We start from the raw sequence: 19,032 nt of genomic DNA on the forward strand, positions 1-19,032 counted from the left end.
CACTCTGATCCAACTCACAGCCAGGAGGTTCTGGATCCTGAGCCACGAGTTTCACTCACATCACTTGGGCAATTTAAATAAGGAATAATGTGAGCTAGTCACAGGCAGATCACAGTATAGAATTAGGACCTGGTTGTGCAGAGGAAGGGCATGTTGGTGAGAAACACATACAAAATGCCGGAGGATCTCAGCTAGTCAGGCAGCATCTGTGGAGGGGATTAAACATTCAACATTCAGGGTTGTCTATAAGTAGTTATGATGTCAATCTAGATGCCTATGAAGAAATCAGAGGTTCATAATTTCTCTTCCCTCTTACTTTCCAGTACTGATAAAGAATTTCAGCTGGAATTGTCAACTGTTCATTCTTCTCCTTCGATGATGCCAAACCTGCTGAGTTCCTCCAGCATTTAGTGCCTATCGCTCAGGATTTCCAGCATCTGCACAATCTCTCGCATGAATGCAACTTAATTCAGTTTCTCTCTCTGCAGATGCTGCCTGGCCTGTTGAGTCACATAGAACATAGAACAGTACAGCAGAGAAACAGGCCATGTGGCCCACAATGCTGTGAAAACTAATGTGTTAAGTTGTGGCAGGTGAACGTGCACAAAATGGAAGGATGTGGATATTGTGCACAAGAAGGGATTAGCTTAATTGGCCATCTGATGACTAATTTAATTGGTTTGGCACAACATTGTAGGCCAAAGGGAATGTTTCTGTGCTGTACTGTTCTATGTTCTGTAATACAGAGGTAGTACAGAAATCATGAAGGACTTTTGTAGAGGCAAGCAAAATAAAATCAACACTACCAAGGTAGAGAATGAATTTCTATAAAATGTATGTTGAGATTAGGTGGCGGGGTGGGGGGAGATATGTCTCCACCAAAGGAGGTGTAAAATGCTCCATAAGACCTTAAGACACAGGAGCAGAATTGGGCCATTCAGCTCATCCAGTCTGCTCTGCCATTCCATCATGGCTGATCCTGGATCCCACTCAACCCCATACACAGCCTTCTCACCACATCCTTTGGTGCCCTGACCGATCAGGTCACCGTCAACATCTGCTTTAAATATACCCACAGACTTGGCCTCCGTCGCAGTCTGGCCGAGCATTCCACAGATTCACTACTCGCTGGCTAAAAAAATTCCTCCTTACCTCTGTTCTAAAATGTCGTCCCTCAACTTTGAGGCTGTGCCCTCTAGTTCTGGATACCCCAACAGAGGAAGCATCCTTTCCGCATCCACCGATCTAGCCCTTGCAACATTCAGTAGGTTTCAATGAGATTCCACCCCCTCACCCAGATTCTTCTAACTTCCAGCGAGTACAGGCCCAAAACATTCCTCATATGTTAATCACTTCTTCCCCAGAATCATCCTCGTGAACCTCCCCTGGACTTTCTCTCCAATGATGACACATCCTTTCTGAGAAAAGGGGCCCAAAACTGTTGACAATACTCCAAGTGCGGCCTGATTAGTGTCTTATAAAGGCTCAGCATTATCTCCTTGTTTTTATATTCTATTTTACTTGAAATAAATGCCAACATTGCATTTGCCTTCTTTAATACAGACTCAACCTGTAAATTAACTTTCTGGGAGTCTTGCACAAAAGTCCCTCTGCACCTCTGATGTTTGAATTTTCTCCCCATTTAAATAATAGTCTGCACTATTGTTCCTTTCACCAAAATACATTATAATACATTTCCCAACACTGAATTTCATCGGCCACTTTTTTGCCCATTCTTCCAAATTGTCAAAGTCCTACTGCAATCACACTTCTTCCTTTGTATCATCTGCAAACTTTACCACAAAGCCATTATTTCCATTATCTAAATTATTGACAAACAATGTGAAAAGTAATGATCCCAATACCGACCCCTGAGGAACACCACTAATCACTGGCTGACAATCCAGAAAAGGCTCCTTTAATTCCCACCCGCTGCCTCCTGCTTGTCAGCCATTCCTCTATCCATGCCAGTATCTTTCCTGTTACGCCACAAGATTTGTCAGGCAAGATTTCCCTTTGCAGAAGCCATGCTGACTTTGACTTATTTTTTCATTAGTCTCCAGGTGCCCCGAAATAATGAACTCCAACACTTATCCAACCACTGAGGTTAGGCTAACTGGCCGACAATTTCCTTTCTTTTGCCTGCTTCCCTACTCAAAATCTGGAGTGACACCTGCAGTCTTCCAGTCCTCCAGGACCATGCCAAAATCAAGTGATTCTTGAAAGATCATGACCAATGTAACCATTATCTCTTCAGCAACCTGTCTCAGGACTCTGGGATGTAGTCCATTTTGTCCAGGTGACTTATCCACCTTAAGGCCTTTGAGTTTTCGTAGCACTTTTTCCTTTGTAATAGCAATGGTACTCACTCCTGCTCCACTGTCTGATATTCTCCCTTCCCTCTACTGGCAGTCACCCATTTATCTGTCTCCTGCAGCCTTGGGGTGACTACCTTCCTGTAGCAACTGTCTATCACTGCTTCACTTTCCCTAACAAGCTGAAGGTCATCGAGCTGCACCTCCATTTCCCTGATATGGTCTCCAAGAAGCTGCATCTCGATACACCTGGTGCAGATGTGACCATTGGTGAGGCTGGAAGTCTCCCAGAAATCCCACACCTGTCATCCAGAGCAGAACACTTGCTCTGTAGACATACCCCCTATTCTGTCAAGATTTAAATAAGAAATAAGGAATGAACTTACCTACTTACTTTGCCTCCGCCTGTTCATGCTGAAGCCATTGAGCCAAAGCCTTACTACTCTGCCTCAGACTACTCCGATGCCGACTGCTCCCACAATGACTGCTCCACTAGGTGGTAACTCTCTTTTATACAGACTGGATTTTTAAAGCTCTTTGCCGTGTCTGCGCAGGAACGCTTCTGTTGCATCTCTGCAGTACTCAAGTCAATGACTCCCATCGAAAAACTTCCTGCTTTATAAAGCTCTTCACTGGACCTGCACAGGAACGATTCTGTTGCATCTGCACAGTACTCCAACCAATGTAACAAAATCAACAGCTTCCTTTACTAGCCTGCAGGTTACCCTTGAGCAAGGTGTAGCACCTACTTAGCCCCCTCTTGCACCCCCCCCCACGATCAGGATCACGTGAAGCCATGGAAGCAGGTGGTGGATGCTCGTATGAGCAGCTGGTGCATGTCACAAGTCCTGGTTACCCGATCACTGACACCAGGCAGACAGTCTCTGAAGAGAATTGATAATGGCTGGGGTCACCCATCTTGTAAAGATACTGCCCGGAAGAAGGCAATGGCAAACCACTTCTGTAGAAAAATCTGCCAGGAACAATCATGGACAATGGAAAGACCATGGTCACCCATGTCAGACAACAGGAACAATGTTGAGATTAACTAACAGGTGACTAGATGCTGGAATTGAGAGCAAAATACATTCTTCTGGAAACATTTAGTGGGTCAACGAGCATCTGAGGAGACAGGTAAGTATTCGACATTTTGGGTCCAGAGCCCGTATCTGGGCCAGTGAATCAAATTGCTCTACCAGACCTTGAAGCCATCAGTCAGGATACATTCATCAATCCATCTGTAGAAGTTTTTTGGCAGAATCTCAGATAGTGACAAGGAGGTGTACAGGAGCGAGATAGATCAGCTGATTGAATGGCATTGCAATGTAAGCAAGATCAAGGACTTGGTTGTAGACTTAAGGAAGGAGAAGTCGGGGGAACATGCAGCAGTCCTCGTCGAGGGATCAGCAGTGAGCAGTTTCATGTTCCTGGGTGTCAACATCACTGAAGAACTATCCTGGGCTCAACATATTGCTGCAATTACAAAGAAGGTGAAACAGTGGCTATATTTCATTAGGAATTGGAGAAGATTTGTTGTGTCACCAAAGAATCTCCCATATTTTTGCATATGTACTGTGGAGAGCATTCTAACTGGTTGCATTATTGTCTGGCACGAAGGGGCCGCTGTGGATCAGATAAAGCTGCAGGAAGTTGCAAACTCAACCATCTCCATCATGGGGAACACGTACCAAGGACCTTCAAAAGAGGATGTCCCAAGAAGGTGGCATCCATCGTTAAGCACTCCTGTCACTGAGGACATGTCCTCTTGGAGTATTGTCAACAGTTTTGGGTCCCTTATCTCAGACAGTATGTATTGTCATTGGAGAGAGTCCAGATGAGGTTCACGAGGATGATTCCGGGAATGAAGGGGTTAACTATGAGGAGCGTCTGGCAGCTTTTGGCCTTTATGCACTGGAATTTAGAAGAATACGGGGGGATCTCATTGAAACCTACGGAATGTTGAAAGGACTAGATAAACTGGATGTGGAGATGATGTTTCCTCTGGTGGGGGTATCCAGGATTAGAAAGCACAGCCTCAAAATTGGGATGACCTTTTAGAACAGAAGTAAAGAGGATTTTTTTTAGCCAAAGAGTGGTGAATCTGTGGAATGCTCTGCCACGGACTGTGGTGGAGGTCAAGTGGATCGTATATTTAAAGCGGAAGTTGATAGATTCCTGATTGGTCAGGGCATCAAGGGATATGCTGAGATAGGATATGGTATGGAGTTGAATGGTATCTGGGATCAGCCATGGCAAAATGGCGGAGTGGACTAGATAGGGTGAATGGTCTAATTTTGCTCCTATGCCTTATGGTCTTATGGTCTTCTCATTGCTACCATCGAGGAAGAGCTACAGGAGCCTGAAGACACAGGCTCAACATTTTAGGAACTGCTTCTTCCCCTCCACCATCAGATTTCTGAACAGTCTGTAAAACTTTGAGCACTACCTCACTAATTTTTTTGCTCTTTATTTGCACTACTTATTTAATTTATATATACTATATATGTCTTCTGTAATTTATAGATTTTTATGTATTACTGGGTAGCCGTGTTTTGGGTCCAGGACAGGTCATCCAATATATTAACACCCAGGAATATAAAGGATATACATCCTAGTGCCCTGAAAGAAGCAGCTCTAGAGATAGTGAATGCATTAATACCATTTTCAAAACTTTCACCGATGTTAAAATGATTCCTACAGGTTGAAAGGTTTAAAATGTGACCCTACTGCACCTTAGTAAACCAACCCACATATTCAAAGACTCCACTCATCCCAGACATTATCTCTTCTCCCCTCTCCCATTGGGCAAAAGATAGAAAAAGCTGAAAGCACATACCACCCGTCACACCAAACTCAAGGACAGCTTCTATCCCGCTGTTATCAAATTGTTGAATAGACCTCTTGTACGATAAGATGGACTCCTAGCTTCACAATTACCTCATTATGATCTTGCTTTCTGCCTGCTCTGGCCTTTCTCTGTAACTGTAACACTTTATTCTGCATTGTTATTCTTTTACCTTGTTCTACTTGAATGCATTGTGCAAATGATTTGATCTGTACAAACAGAATACAAGACAAGCTTTTCACTGTATCTTGGCACATGCGACAATAATAAACAAATACCAGTTTCCAATACTATTTAAAAAAGAAGAGAGAAAGAAAGCAGGAAGCTACTGAACTGTGAGCCAGGAATCAGTCAGGAAAATATTGAGTCCAAAATAAAGGATGCAGTATCAAAACACTTAGAAAATAACAACATGACTGAGCAGAATCTGCATCGATTTATAAAGGGGAAATCATGTTAAACTCATCTAATCCAACTCTTTGTAGAGTAGGCAGCGCTGCTGTCTGTAAAGAACTTGTACTTTCTGGCCGTGATCGCGTGGCTTCCTCCCACATTCAAAGACGTACAACTAGGTTAATTGGTCACATGGTGTAATTGGGTGGCGTTGCAGCAGTGATAGGGGACTCTATAGTTAGGGGGTCAGAAAGGCGATTCTGTGGTCGCAGGAAAGAAACGCGGATGGTAGTTTGCCTCCCAGGTGCCAGGGTCCGGGATGTTTCTGATCGCGCCCATGATATCTTGAAGTGGGAAGGAGAACAGCCAGAGGTCGTGGTACATATTGGTACCAATGACATAGGTAGAAAAAGGGACGAGGTCCTGAAAACAGACTACCGAGAGTTAGGAAAGAAGTTGAGAAGCAGGACCTCAAAGGTATTAATCTCAGGATTACTGCCTGTGCCATGTGACAGTGAGTATAGGAATAGAGTGAGGTGGAGGATAAATGCGTGGCTGAGGAATTGGAGCAGGGGGCAGATATTCAGATTTCTGGATCATTGGGACCTCTTCTGGGGCAGGTGTGACATGTACAAGAAGGACGGGTTGCACTTGAATCCCAGGGGGACCAATATCCTGGCGGGAAGGTTTGCTAAGGCTATTGGGAAGAGTTTAAGCTAGAATTGCTGGGGGGTGGGAACCGAACTGAAGTGACGGAGGAAAGGTAGGTTGGCACACGAATAGAGAAAGTTTGGAGAAAGTGCGAATGGGAGGATAGGCAGGTGATAGAGAAGGGACACGCTCAGTCGGATGGTTTGAGATGTGTCTATTTTAATGCGAGGAGTATCATGAATAAAGCGGATGAGCTTAGAGCGTGGATCAGCACTTGGAGCTATGATGTTGTGGCCATTACAGACTTGGATGGTGCAGGGGCAGGGATGGCTACCTCAAGTGCCAGGCTTTAGATGTTTCAGAAAGGATAGGGAGGGAGACAAAAGAGGTGGGGACATGGCACATGGCATTTGCTTTTACATTAGTTTTGACTTTGCTTGTTAGCCACGGTTGTACTATTTTGCCATTTGATTATTTCCTTATTTTTGGAATACATCTATCCTGCATCTTCCTCATTTTTCCCAGAAACTCAAGCCATTGCTGCTCTGCTGTCATCTCTACCTTCCAATATATTTTGGCCAACTCCTCTCTCATACCACTGTAATTTCCTTTACTCCACTGAAATACTGCTACGTCAGACTTTACTTTCTCCCTAACAAATTTCAAGTTGAACTCAATCGTATTGTGATCACTGTCTCCTAAGGGTTCCTTTACCTTAAGCTGCCTATTTGCCTCGGGTTCATTACATCACACTCAATCCAGCATAGCAGATCTCCTCGTAGGCTCAATGACAAACTGCTCTAAAAGCCATCTCTTCGGCATTCAACAAATTCACTGTCTTGGGATCCATTACCAACCTGATTTGCCCAATCAACCTGCATGCTAAAATCTCCCATGACTATCGTAACATTGCCCTTTATACAAGCCTTTTCTATTTCCCATTGTAATCTGTAGTCCACATCCCAGCTACTGTTGAAAGGCCTGTATATAACTGCAATCAGGGTCCTTTTACCCTTGCAGTTTCTTAACTCATCCCACAAGGATTCCACACCTTCTGATCCTATGTCACATCTTTCTATGGATCTGATGCCATTCTTTACCAGCAGAGCCACACCACGCCCTCTGCCTACCTTCCTATTCCTCCAGTACAACATGTAACCATAGATATTCAGCTCCAAACTACAGAAATCCTTCAGCCATGATTCAGAGATGGCCACAACATCTGTAATAGCACAAAAAGATCATACACCTTATTTCTTACACTCCATGCATTGAGATATAACGCTGTATTTGCTGTATTTGCTACCCTTTATGATTCTGCATCCCTAATGCACTGATACTCACCCTGCTGGCTGCAATCCTCTCCTCTTCCTGCACTTTCTGACAGTCTGACTGCACGCTCTCTTTATTTTTGTTAATATCCTTTTTTATCCTGAGCCCCTTCACTCCAGTTCTCATCTCCCTTCCAAATTAGTTTAAACCCTCCTCAACAACTCTAACAAACCTGCCCATGAGAATATTGGTCCCCTTGGGTTCAGGTGCAACCCATAACTTTTGTACAAGACATACATCCCCAGAAAAGATTCCATGATCCAAGAACCTGAAGCCCTGTCCCCTGTACCAGCTTCTCAGCCATGCATTTATCTACCAAATTATCCTGTTTTTACCTTCACTGGTGCGTGGCACAGGCAGCAATCCAGAAATTACTACCTTGGAGGGCCTGCTTCTCGGCTTTCTACCTAGCTCACTAAATTCTCGCTTCAGGACCTCTTTGCTTTTCCTTCCTATGTCATTGATACCAATATGTACCGAGACATCTGGCTGCTCCCCCTCCCTCTCCAAAATGCTGTGGATGATAAAGACCATAAAATTTGAAAAACACAACAAATATAAATACATAAGGTAGCTTATATACATATATTGATTGTATGTCCATAAAGTGACACTAGGTAGGGAAGAGTCTACAGGAAATGATAAAGTCATGGTGGTTGGGGATATGGTAAGGTGGGTTAGTGGGTGGAGGTGTTGATCAGTCTTACTGCTTGTAGAAAGTAACTGTTTTTGAGTCTAGTGTTTATGATGCGGATGCTGCATAGCCTCCTCCCTGATGGAAATGGACAAACAGATGTTCCTGGTCCTTTTCCAGCACCTTTCTGTATACAAATACAGTGCAAAAGTCTTAGGAACTTGAGATTTTTATATTTTTTTTATTTTAGAACTTTATCTTTTGACTTCTGCATTTGTGTCCGTAGAAAAGAGGAAATTTTCCAAAACATTAATTTTCCAAAAAAATTAAATGTTACAGAGCGTTTTTTGCATGTCATTAAATAAAGTAATATAGACTTCTCAGATAAAAACTTGAGTACAAAAGCAAGTGATACAGTCAGTCTGCAGAACTGTGGCAAGTTCTCCAAGATGCTTAGAACAACCTGCCAGCCAATTTTCTTAAAACTGCGTGACAATGTACCTAAGAGATTGATACAGTTTTAAAGGCAAACTGTGGTTACACCAAAAATTGATTTGTTTTTTTTACTGTTTACTGGTCATAAATTTTTGAAACTTAGAAAATTTTCATTATTTTTGAAAGTATCTTCGGTTTATAGAATTTTTTTTACATGTTTCTAAGTCTTTTGCACAGAACTATATACGTCCTTGATGGCAGGTAGGCTGGACAATTACAGGACAATTTACAATTACCTACTAACCCACTAAATATAACATAACAATATTATAGCACTATCAGTATGAAATGTTGAAAGACAACAGCAGGGATTCTTTGCTCGTACAATTTTGTATAATTAATGTTTAATTTATGAATTTTTGCTTCTAAATATTGAGCCTCTAATACCATGTGCCTGTGATACTGCTGCAGAAAGTTTTTCATTACACCTCTGCACATGAATACTTATACATATGGAAATAAACTCGACTTGACAGTGTGCTGCTGACAACAGTAACAAGTGTAGTTATACAGTATATCAGAAAGTTAAATAAGTACTGCAAAAAGAGGAAAAAAAGTAGTGAAGTGGTGTACATGGGCCCAGTGTCCATTCAACGATTGGAAGGCAGAGGGGAAGAAGCTGTTCTTAAATGGTTATGTTTGTCTTCAGGCTCTTGTACCTTCTCCTTGATGGTAGCAATGAAAAGAGGACTTGTTCCGGATAATGGAGGTCCTTATTGATGGATGACGTCTTATCGAGGCACCACCTCTTGAAGATGTCCTCAATGGTGGAGAAAGCTGTGCACGTGCACCTGTGCACCTAATCACCTCCGATAATCTAACAATACCTCCCAAGCCTGTGACTTCTCCCACAAAGGGCAATTAAGAGGCATCAGTCAATAATCTAGGACATGCCTTCTTCTCAATGCTACCATCAGGGAGGAGGTACAGGAGCTTGAAGATACACATTCAAGGTTTTAGGAACAGCTTCTACCCCTCCACCCTACTTATTTATTTATTTGTTAGTGTAACTTGCTGTGTTTTTTTATGTGTCACACCATACTCTTACAACAAAACAACAATTTACCAACATACAGTACCATGCAAAGTCTTAGGCACATATATATAACTAGGATGCCTAAGACTTTTGCAGAGTACTGTATTAATCTTCTGTATTGCACTGTACTGCTGCTATAAAAAAAGCAACATTAATGACATATGTGAGTGAAGATAAACCTGATTCTGATATGGGACTCTGTTGTGGACTGAGGCAGGGAGAGGGGAATCATTGTCAGGAGAAGGGAGAACCGGGAAGAATCAGAGAGGTATTCTGTAATGATCAATAAACCAATTGCTTGGAATCAAGTTACCTTGCCTGGTGTCTCAGAGTTGGGTGTGTCTGCACCTGTGCGACTCCCCCACCCCAACACTCCTTCTCTACGACCTGTCCCACACCCCTCCTGCGACCCTCCTTCCTCGCCATTCCCAACATCGTTTCCTCCTGCCAGGTGTACAGACTTGCTCTCTCCTCCACGTTGGCAAATGCAGTACTGTGCCAAAGTCTCAGGCACCCTGGCTATATACTAAATGTGCCTAAGACTTTGCACAGTACTGTATGTCACTGATACTAAGTCCGTTTCTGATTCTGTATTGGATGTTTAAGGGGTTTTGCTGTTAGGCTATGGTACCTCTATTGGACGCAGGCGAGTGGCAGTAAGATATTTCTGAGAGAAGATGGTGCATTGGTGTTGGATCTTGAAGGGGGGTTGATGTTACAATGATGGGATCGGTTCTGTTTCAGATGCGTGGGAAATGTTGAGTTACTGGAGTAGGCCTTTCAATTCTTCAAGTTTGGTGATTGGTATATTGTCAGATTTACCAGGATACAGTGGAAAAAACTTCGTTTGGCATGCCATCCAAACAGGTCATTTCACCATATCCGTGCATTGAGGTCGTACAAAGGGAAAACAATAACAGAATGCAGAATAAAGTGTTACAGTTGCAGTGCAGGCAGACAATAAGGTGCAAGGCCTTTAGAAGGTAGATTGTGAGTCCAGAATCCATCTTCTTGTGCGAGGTTTGTTCAATGGCTGTAAAACAACAGGGTACAAGTTGCCCTTCAGCCGGGTGGGATGTGCTTTCAGGCTTTTGTCTGATGGAAGAGGGGAGAAGAGAGAATATCTGGGGTGAGTGGATCTTTGATTATGCTGGCTGCTTTACCGAGGTACTGGGAAGTGCCTCCATGGAGAGGAGACTGTGCTGAGCTGTGTCCACAACCCTCTGCAGTTTCTTGCAGTCACGAGCAGAGCAGTTGCCATAGCAAGTTAGAGTGATAGAGCACTATAACACAGAAACAAGTCCTTTGGCCCATCTAGTTCATGGTGGCCTGGTCTGATGTATCTGTATCTGTACCTGGACCATAGTGCTCCATATGCCTCTCATTCAGTTGAGATACATTCAGATAGGATGCATCTGTATAAATTGTTAAGTGTTGATGGGGACAGTCTGAATTTCTGTTGCCTCCTGAGAAGTAGACCCTTAGATAGGTACATGGAGCTGAGAAAAATAGAGGGCTATGCAGTAGGGAAATTCTAGGCAGTTTCTAGAGTAGGTTACATGGTCGGCGCCACATTGTGGGCTGAAGGGCCTGTAATGTGCTGTAGATTTCTATGTTTCTGTGTTCTATGTGCCGGTGAGCTTTCTTGACCATGGCATTAATGTGACCATAAGACCATTCTACAGGAGTAGAATGTGGCCATTCTGCCCATCAAGTCTTCATTTCCATTCTATCATGGCTGATTTATTATCCCTGTCAACCTCATTCTCTCCTAAAAACCTATCAACCACTGCTTTAAATCTAACCAATGACTTGGCCTCCATAGCCACCTGTGACAATGAATTCCACAGATTCACCACTCTTGGGCTAAAGAAGTTCCTCCTCATCTCTGTTCTAAATAAACATCCATCTATTCCGAGGCTGTGCCCTCTGGTCTCTGACCTCTCTGGTTAAAAAGGCTGTTCACTGGATGTTTCCTGTTTTTCACAACATTCTTTGTTGTGTGTGCCAATCCCAGAAGATCAGCAGTCTCTGAAGTACTCAAACCACCCTGTCTGGCACCAACAATCACTCCACCTGGGCCAAAGTCACTTAGATCACATCCCTTCCCCATTCTGATGTTTAGTCTGAACAACAACTGAGCCTCTTGACCATATCTACGTGCTTTTATGCATTGAGTTGCCGCCACATGATTGGCTAGTTAGATATTTGCATTAATGAGTAGGTGTATCGGTGTACCTAATAAACTGACCACTGAGTGTATATCCCTCCTATTCTCTACCTCCCATGAACACACCTGGGAAGTCACTATGGTGGGAGGTTTACTCTGTATCAAACCTCTGCTCTGTGTGCTCTGGGAACCTTTGATCAAAATGGCGGCACGATTGTGTAGTGGTTAGCATTTAGGAAACATCCTCCCTACATCCACTCTATCCAGGCCTTTCAGTATTTGATTGGACCATGGTTGGACCAGGACACGCTATTGGTGATGTTCACTCCTAGGAACTTGAAGCTCTCAACCTTCTCAACCTCTCCACTATTGGCGTAGACAGGACCCTATGTAGAGACCCCCTTTCTGTAGTCAATGTCAGCTCCTTTGTCGTGCTGACACTGAGGGAAAGAAAGGTTGTTGTCATGACACCCATGCCCCACTGTGTCTCCGTCCATTTTATGTCTCAGTCCATTTTTAATAATGTTAACATGTACGTTGCATCAATCTGCATCTCAGTTCTTCTCCGTAAAGTTACAGTGATGGTGTACACAGGGTGCCAACTGTGTAGCTCCACAATTGCTGTTTATTCAGCGGAATAGGAGTCACTCACTGAGTAACCATATGGAGGTTCCTGTTTGTTCAGCTGGGTGACGGTTACACAGTGTGCATCTCCAAGCACTTCCTGTGTATTCAGCAGTGCGAGGGTCACTCACTGGGGAACAGTATGGAGCATTTTTAGCAGAGCTAAGGGTGCTAGTTTATGTGGCAGAGTAAACATTACTCACCGTGTAGCTGCCCTGGTAACATTTGATGTGGTAACACAGAATATACTCCGTCCTACACTCAGTGGCCACGTTCTTAGATATCTCCTGTTTGTGGTCTTCTACTGCTGTAGCCCATCCACTTCAAGGTGCGACGTGTCACGTATTCAGAGATGCTCTTCTGCACACCACTGTTGTAACACATGGTTACTTGAGTTACTGTCGCCTTCCTGTCAGCTAGAACCAGTTTAGCCATTCTCCCCTGACCTCTCATTAACAAGGCGTTTTTGTCCACAGAACTGCAGCTCACTGGATGTTTCTTGTTTTTCACACCATTGTCTGTAAAGTCCAGAGACTACTGAGCATGAGAATCCCAGGAGATCGGCAGTTTCTGAGATACTCAAACCACCCCATCAGGCACCAGTTATTACTCCACAGTCAGGGTCACTTAGATGCCAATTCATCCTCATTCTGATGTTTGTCTGAACAACAACTGAACCTCTTGACCATGGCTGCATGCTTTTATGCCTTGAGTTGCTGCCACATGATTGGCTGATTAGATATTTGCATAACAGGTGGACCTCAGGGATCTGTATTGGGTCCAATGTTGTTTGTCATATACATTAATGATCTGGATGATGGGGTGGTAAATTGGATGAGTAAGTATGCAGATGATACTAAGATAGGTGGCGTTGTAGATGATGAGGTAGGTTTTCAAAGCTTGCAGAGAGATTTAGGCCAGTTAGAAGAGTGGGCTGAAAGATGGCAGATAGAGTTTAATGCTGAAAAATGTGAGGTGCTACATTTTGGTAGGACTAATCAAAATAGGATATGCATGGTAAATGGTAGGGCATTGAAGAATGCTGTAGAACAGAGGCATCTAGGAATAATGGTGCATAGTTCCCTGAAGGTGGAATCTCATGTGGGTAGGGTGGTGAAGAAAGCTTTTGGTATGCTGGCCTTTATTAATCAGAGCATTGAGTATAGGAGTTGGGATGTAATGTTGAAATTGGTATTGGTAAGGCCAAATTTGGAGTATTGTGTACAGTTCTGGTCACTGGATTATAGGAAAGGTGTCAATAAAATTGAGAGAGTACAGAGGAGGTTTACTAAAATGTTGCCTGGGTTTCATATCCTAAGTTACAGAGAAAGGTTGAACAAGTTAGGTCTTTATTCTTTGGAGTGTAGAAGGTTGAGGGGGGACTTGATAGGGGTGTTTAAAATTATGAGGGGGATAGATAGAGTTAACGTGGATAGGCTTTTTCCATTGAGAGTGGGGGAGATTCAAACAAGAGGACATGAGTTGAGAGTTAAAGGGCAAAAGTTTAGGGGTAACATGAGGGGGGACCTTTACTCAGAGGGTGGTAGCTGTGTGGAACGAGCTTCCAGCAGAAGTGGTTGAGGCAGGTTCGGTGTTGTCGTTTAAAGTCAAATTGGATAGATATATGGACAGGAAAGGAATGGAGGGTTACGTGCTGAGTGCAGGTCGGTGGGACTAGGTGAGAGTAAGAGTTCGGCACGGACTAGAAGGGCCGAGATGGCCTGTTTTCCGTGCTGTAATTGTTATATGGTTATATGGATAATAAATTGGCTACTGAGTGTATAATCTGTCCTATTCTCTGCCTCCCCTGAGCACACCTGAGAGGGCAGTATGAAAGGAGATTTACCCTGTATCAAACCTCGGTTCTGTGTGCTCTGCGAATCTTTGATAGGAATCGCGGCACAATAGCGGATCAGTTAGCATGATGCTTTACAGTGCCAACGATCACTGATCGGGGCTCAATTCTCACCAGCATCTGTTAGGATTTTATGTGCCTTCCCCTTGACTGTGAAGGTTTCTGCAGAGTGCTCCGGTTTCACGTTCCAAAGACGTAGGTGTTAGGGTTAGTAATGCTAACCTTTAGTTGTGCTACGTTGGTGCCACTTGCAGGCTGCCCAGCACAATGCTTGCTGATTTGATATAAATGTTGAATTTCATTGTATGCTTGTGTGTACATGTGACAAACAAAGCTCATCTATAATCTTTGATTTGGTAATTGGATTATTATTTTAACGCATGCAGTGAAAAGCTGTTGTTTGTGTTCCATCCAGATGGTTCATTCTATACATAAGTACATCGAGGTGGTACAAAAGGACAATGGAATGTAGGATATGACGTTACAGCTACAGGGAAAGTACAGTGCAGGCAGACAAACAAAGTGAAAAGGCCACGGCACTCTCTACCTGAACACAGCGCTTCCCACAGAGGTGGGAACTCAGACACATTGGTATCAACTAAGTCGGCCAGAGGGTAGCCAGTTCCCCATAAATCAGGTGGAATAGAGACACCTCTTTTTCCCTTATTAGGGAGAGAGAGAACCTGTGGTATGTCAAATGCCTGTGTGAAACGCAAAGTCTTTAGGATAACTGCAAGTCTGTATCTTAGCTATTGCTTTGCTCACGCCTGAGTGCAATGCTTGCCTTTGTTTTGCCGGTGAGGGGAGGGAGGATTGTTGCTTGCTGCCGCTTACGCGCTGGAGGGGGGAGTTGGGGGGGTGGGCTTTGAGGTTCTCACGTTTGGCTGTTGTTCATTCTTTGGAGCACTTCTCTGTTTTTTGTGGATGTTTGCGAAGAAAAAGCATTTCAGGATGTATATTGTATACGTTTCTCTGACGTTAAATTGGACCTTTAAACCTTTGGTAGCATTAGCTATCACAGAACCAGTGATCACAATCGTAGATCAATTCCCTCAACTGTCTCTAAAGAATTTGCATGGTCTCCCCATGACGGCGTGAGTTTCCTCTGGGTGTTCCGGTTTCCTCCCAAATTCCAAAGACGTACAAGTTAGTAACGGTTAGTAAGTTGTAGGCATGCTTTGTTGACACCGGAAGCATGGCGACAATTGCAGGCTGTCCCAACACATCCTCGGACCGTGTTGGTCATCGACACAAACAACACATTTCGCTGCATGTTTCGATGTTCATGAGGCAACTAAACTAATCTTTATCTCTTTATCAGTGGAAAAGTTTGTGGTTCTTCAACAACCTCATTCAAAGTTCAAAGTAAATTTATTACCAGAGTACGTATATGTCACCATTTACAACCCTGAGATTCCATTTCCAGCAGGCATTCACGGTTAATTCAATAAGCACAATAAGATCATTAAGAGACCCACACACAACAGGGTGGACAACAAACTGTACAAATCCACAAAGAAAGAGAATAATAAAAAAAACAAACAAACGAACAAACAAACACACAAACGAGCAAGCAAGCAATAAGCATCGAGAACATGAGATGAAGCATCCTTGAAAGCAATGTCAGTTCAGCTGGAGCAGTTCAGTGATGTGGTTAGTGAAGTTGAGTGAATTCATCCCCTCTGATTCAATAGCCTGATGGGTGAGGGCTAATAACAGTTCCTGAACCCAGTGGTGTGGGTCCTGAGGCTCTTGTACCTCATTCCTGATGGTTAAGGGGTAATAACTGTTCCTGAGCCTGGTAGTGTGGGTCCTGAGGCTCCTGTACCTCGTTCATGACGGTTAAGGGATAATAACTGCTCCCGAGCCCTGTACTTTGGGTCCTGAGGCTCCTGTACGTCGTTCATGATGGGTGAGGGATAATAACTGTTCCTAAACCTGGTGGTGTGGGTCCTGAGGGTCCTGTACCTCATTTCCTGATGGGTGAGGAGTAGTGACTGTTCCTGAGCCTGGTGGTGTGGGCCGTGAGGCTCCTGTACCTCATTTCCTGATGGGTGAGGGATAATAACTGTTCCTAAACCTGGTGGTGTGGGCCCTGAGGCTCCTGTACCTCATTTCCTGATGGGTGAGGGGTAGTGACTGTTCCTGAGCCTGGTGGTGTGGGCCCTGAAGCTCCTGTACCTCATTTCCTGATGGGTGAGGGGTAGTGACTGTTCCTGAACCTGGTGGTGTGGGCCCTGAGGCTCCTGTACCTCATTTCCTGATGGGTGAGGGGTAGTAACTGTTCCTGAACCTGGTGGTGTGGGCCCTGAGGCTCCTGTACCTCATTTCCTGATGGGTGAGGGGTAGAGACTGTTCCTGAGCCTGGTGGTGTGGGCCCTGAGGCTCCTGTACCTCATTTCCTGATGGGTGAGGGGTAGTGACTGTTCCTGAACCTGGTGGTGTGGGCCCTGAAGCTCCTGTACCTTATTTCCTGATGGGTGAGGGGTAGTGACTGTTCCTGAACCTGGTGGTGTGGGCCCTGAGGCTCCTGTACCTCATTTCCTGATGGGTGAGGGGTAATAACTGTTCCTGAACCTGGTAGTGTGGGCCCTGAGGCTCCTGTACCTCATTTCCTGATGGGTGAGGGGTAATAACTGTTCCTGAACCTGGTAGTGTGGGCCCTGAGGCTCCTGTACCTCATTTCCTGATGGGTGAGAGGTAATAACTGTTCCTGAACCTGGTGGCGTGGGCCCTGAGGCTCCTGTACCTCATTTCCTGATGAGTGAGGGGTAATAACTGTTCCTGAACCTGGTGGTGTGGGTCCTGAGGCTCCTGTACCTCATTTCCTGATGGGTGAGGGGTAGTGACTGTTCCTGAGCCTGGTGGTGTGGGCCCTGAGGCTCCTGTACCTCATTTCCTGATGGGTGAGGGGTAGTGACTGTTCCTGAACCTGGTGGTGTGGGCCCTGAGGCTCCTGTACCTCATTTCCTGATGGGTGAGGGGTAGTGACTGTTCCTGAACCTGGTGGTGTGGGCCCTGAGGCTCCTGTACCTCATTTCCTGATGGGTGAGGGGTAGTGACTGTTCCTGAACCTGGTGGTGTGGGCCCTGAAGCTCCTGTACCTCATTTCCTGATGGGTGAGGGGTAGTGACTGTTCCTGAACCTGGTGGTGTGTGCCCTGAGGCTCCTGTACCTCATTTCCTGATGGGTGAGAGGTAATAACTGTTCCTGAACCTGGTGGTGTGGGCCCTGAGGCTCCTGTACCTCATTTCCTGATGGGTGAGGGGTAATAACTGTTCCTGAACCCGGTGGTGTGGGCCCTGAGGCTCCTGTACCTCATTTCCTGATGGGTGAGAGGTAATAACTGTTCCTGAACCTGGTGGTGTGGGCCCTGAGGCTCCTGTACCTCATTTCCTGATGGGTGAGGGGTAATAACTGTTCCTGAACCTGGTGGTGTGGGCCCTGAGGCTCCTGTACCTCATTTCCTGATGGGTGAGGGGTAATAACTGTTCCTGAACCTGGTGGTGTGGGCCCTGAGGCTCCTGTACCTCATTTCCTGATGGGTGAGAGGTAATAACTGTTCCTAAACCTGGTGGTGTGGGCCCTGAGGCTCCTGTACCTCATTTCCTGATGGGTGAGAGGTAATGACTGTTCCTGAGCCTGGTGGTGTGGGCCCTGAGGCTCCTGTACCTCATTTCCTGATGGGTGAGGGGTAGTGACTGTTCCTGAGCCTGGTGGTGTGGGCCCTGAGGCTCCTGTACCTCATTTCCTGATGGGTGAGAGGTAATAACTGTTCCTGAGCCTGGTGGTGTGGGCCCTGAGGCTCCTGAATCAACATTACCCCTCAACTGTTAGGCTTATTCATCCTCAGAACCCACCGAAGCAGAACGGAAGCAAGTTGTCCACAGTGTCAAGGGATTTCTAAAGATCAAGATTAGCTTTATTTGCGTGAAATACACTTGCTCCTCAGCTCCCTTTAAATCTTTCCCCTCTCATTTAAACCTATGCCCACTAGTTTTGAACGACCCTAATTTGTGGCAAAGACCTTGGCTATTTACGTTATCTGTGCCCTCATGATTTTACACTTTATTACGTTTCTCCTAGAAGCTTGAACTGGATGAGCTAGAGCAGTAGAAGACCACGAACATACACGCAGTGGCCACTTTATTAAGTATAGGAGGTATCAAGTGACATGCCCACTGACTGTAGTCTGCAGGCTTCTCTCCTTTCTATGTGTGGAGCCTAATCTGCCTTCATGATTGAGGTGCACAGGAAGCAATTAGTATCTGTATGAAAAAGAGAGGCATTTTATTAACCCATGCTGTCACTAACCCATGTGAATATATTACAGTACAGTGCGAAATGCACTTTTCCCTGGAGTGCATGATGGTACAGTGTGGAGGGAGCTTCACTCTGTGTCTGACCCCTGGAGTGTGAGATGGGACAGTGTAGAGGGAGCTTCACTCTGTGTCTGTCCCTGGGAGTGTGTGATGGGGTGGAGGGCCCTTCACTCCATTTTTAACCCAAAATATCCCTGCCCAGGGAGTGTGTGATGAAAGAGTGTATCTGGATACCTTCTGTCTCTTTCACCTGTACCCTCCCTTCCCTGCCCTGGGCATGGTTAATTGGATTAATTGGGATTATAAACAGTTCTGCCTCTGAAGTGTTACTCCTTCCTTTGAAGACGGCGTAAAGTTCAC

At 44.9% G+C, this 19,032-nt stretch overlaps 1 protein-coding gene across 1 annotated transcript in view; it reads left to right on the forward strand.

Annotated features, from left to right (window-relative positions):
• The window catches only part of LOC140196884 (sideroflexin-5-like), a 279,713-nt gene that overhangs the window by 184,511 nt on the left and 76,170 nt on the right, over positions 1-19,032 (forward strand). The window contains exon 15 of the mRNA XM_072256792.1: positions 11,134-11,147. Coding sequence (XP_072112893.1) covers positions 11,134-11,147 — 14 coding nt within the window. The remainder of the gene's footprint in view (positions 1-11,133; positions 11,148-19,032) is intronic.

The sequence above is a fragment of the Mobula birostris genome, chromosome 4 (assembly GCF_030028105.1).
Source record: "Mobula birostris isolate sMobBir1 chromosome 4, sMobBir1.hap1, whole genome shotgun sequence".
NCBI classification, from domain to species: Eukaryota; Metazoa; Chordata; class Chondrichthyes; order Myliobatiformes; family Myliobatidae; genus Mobula; species Mobula birostris.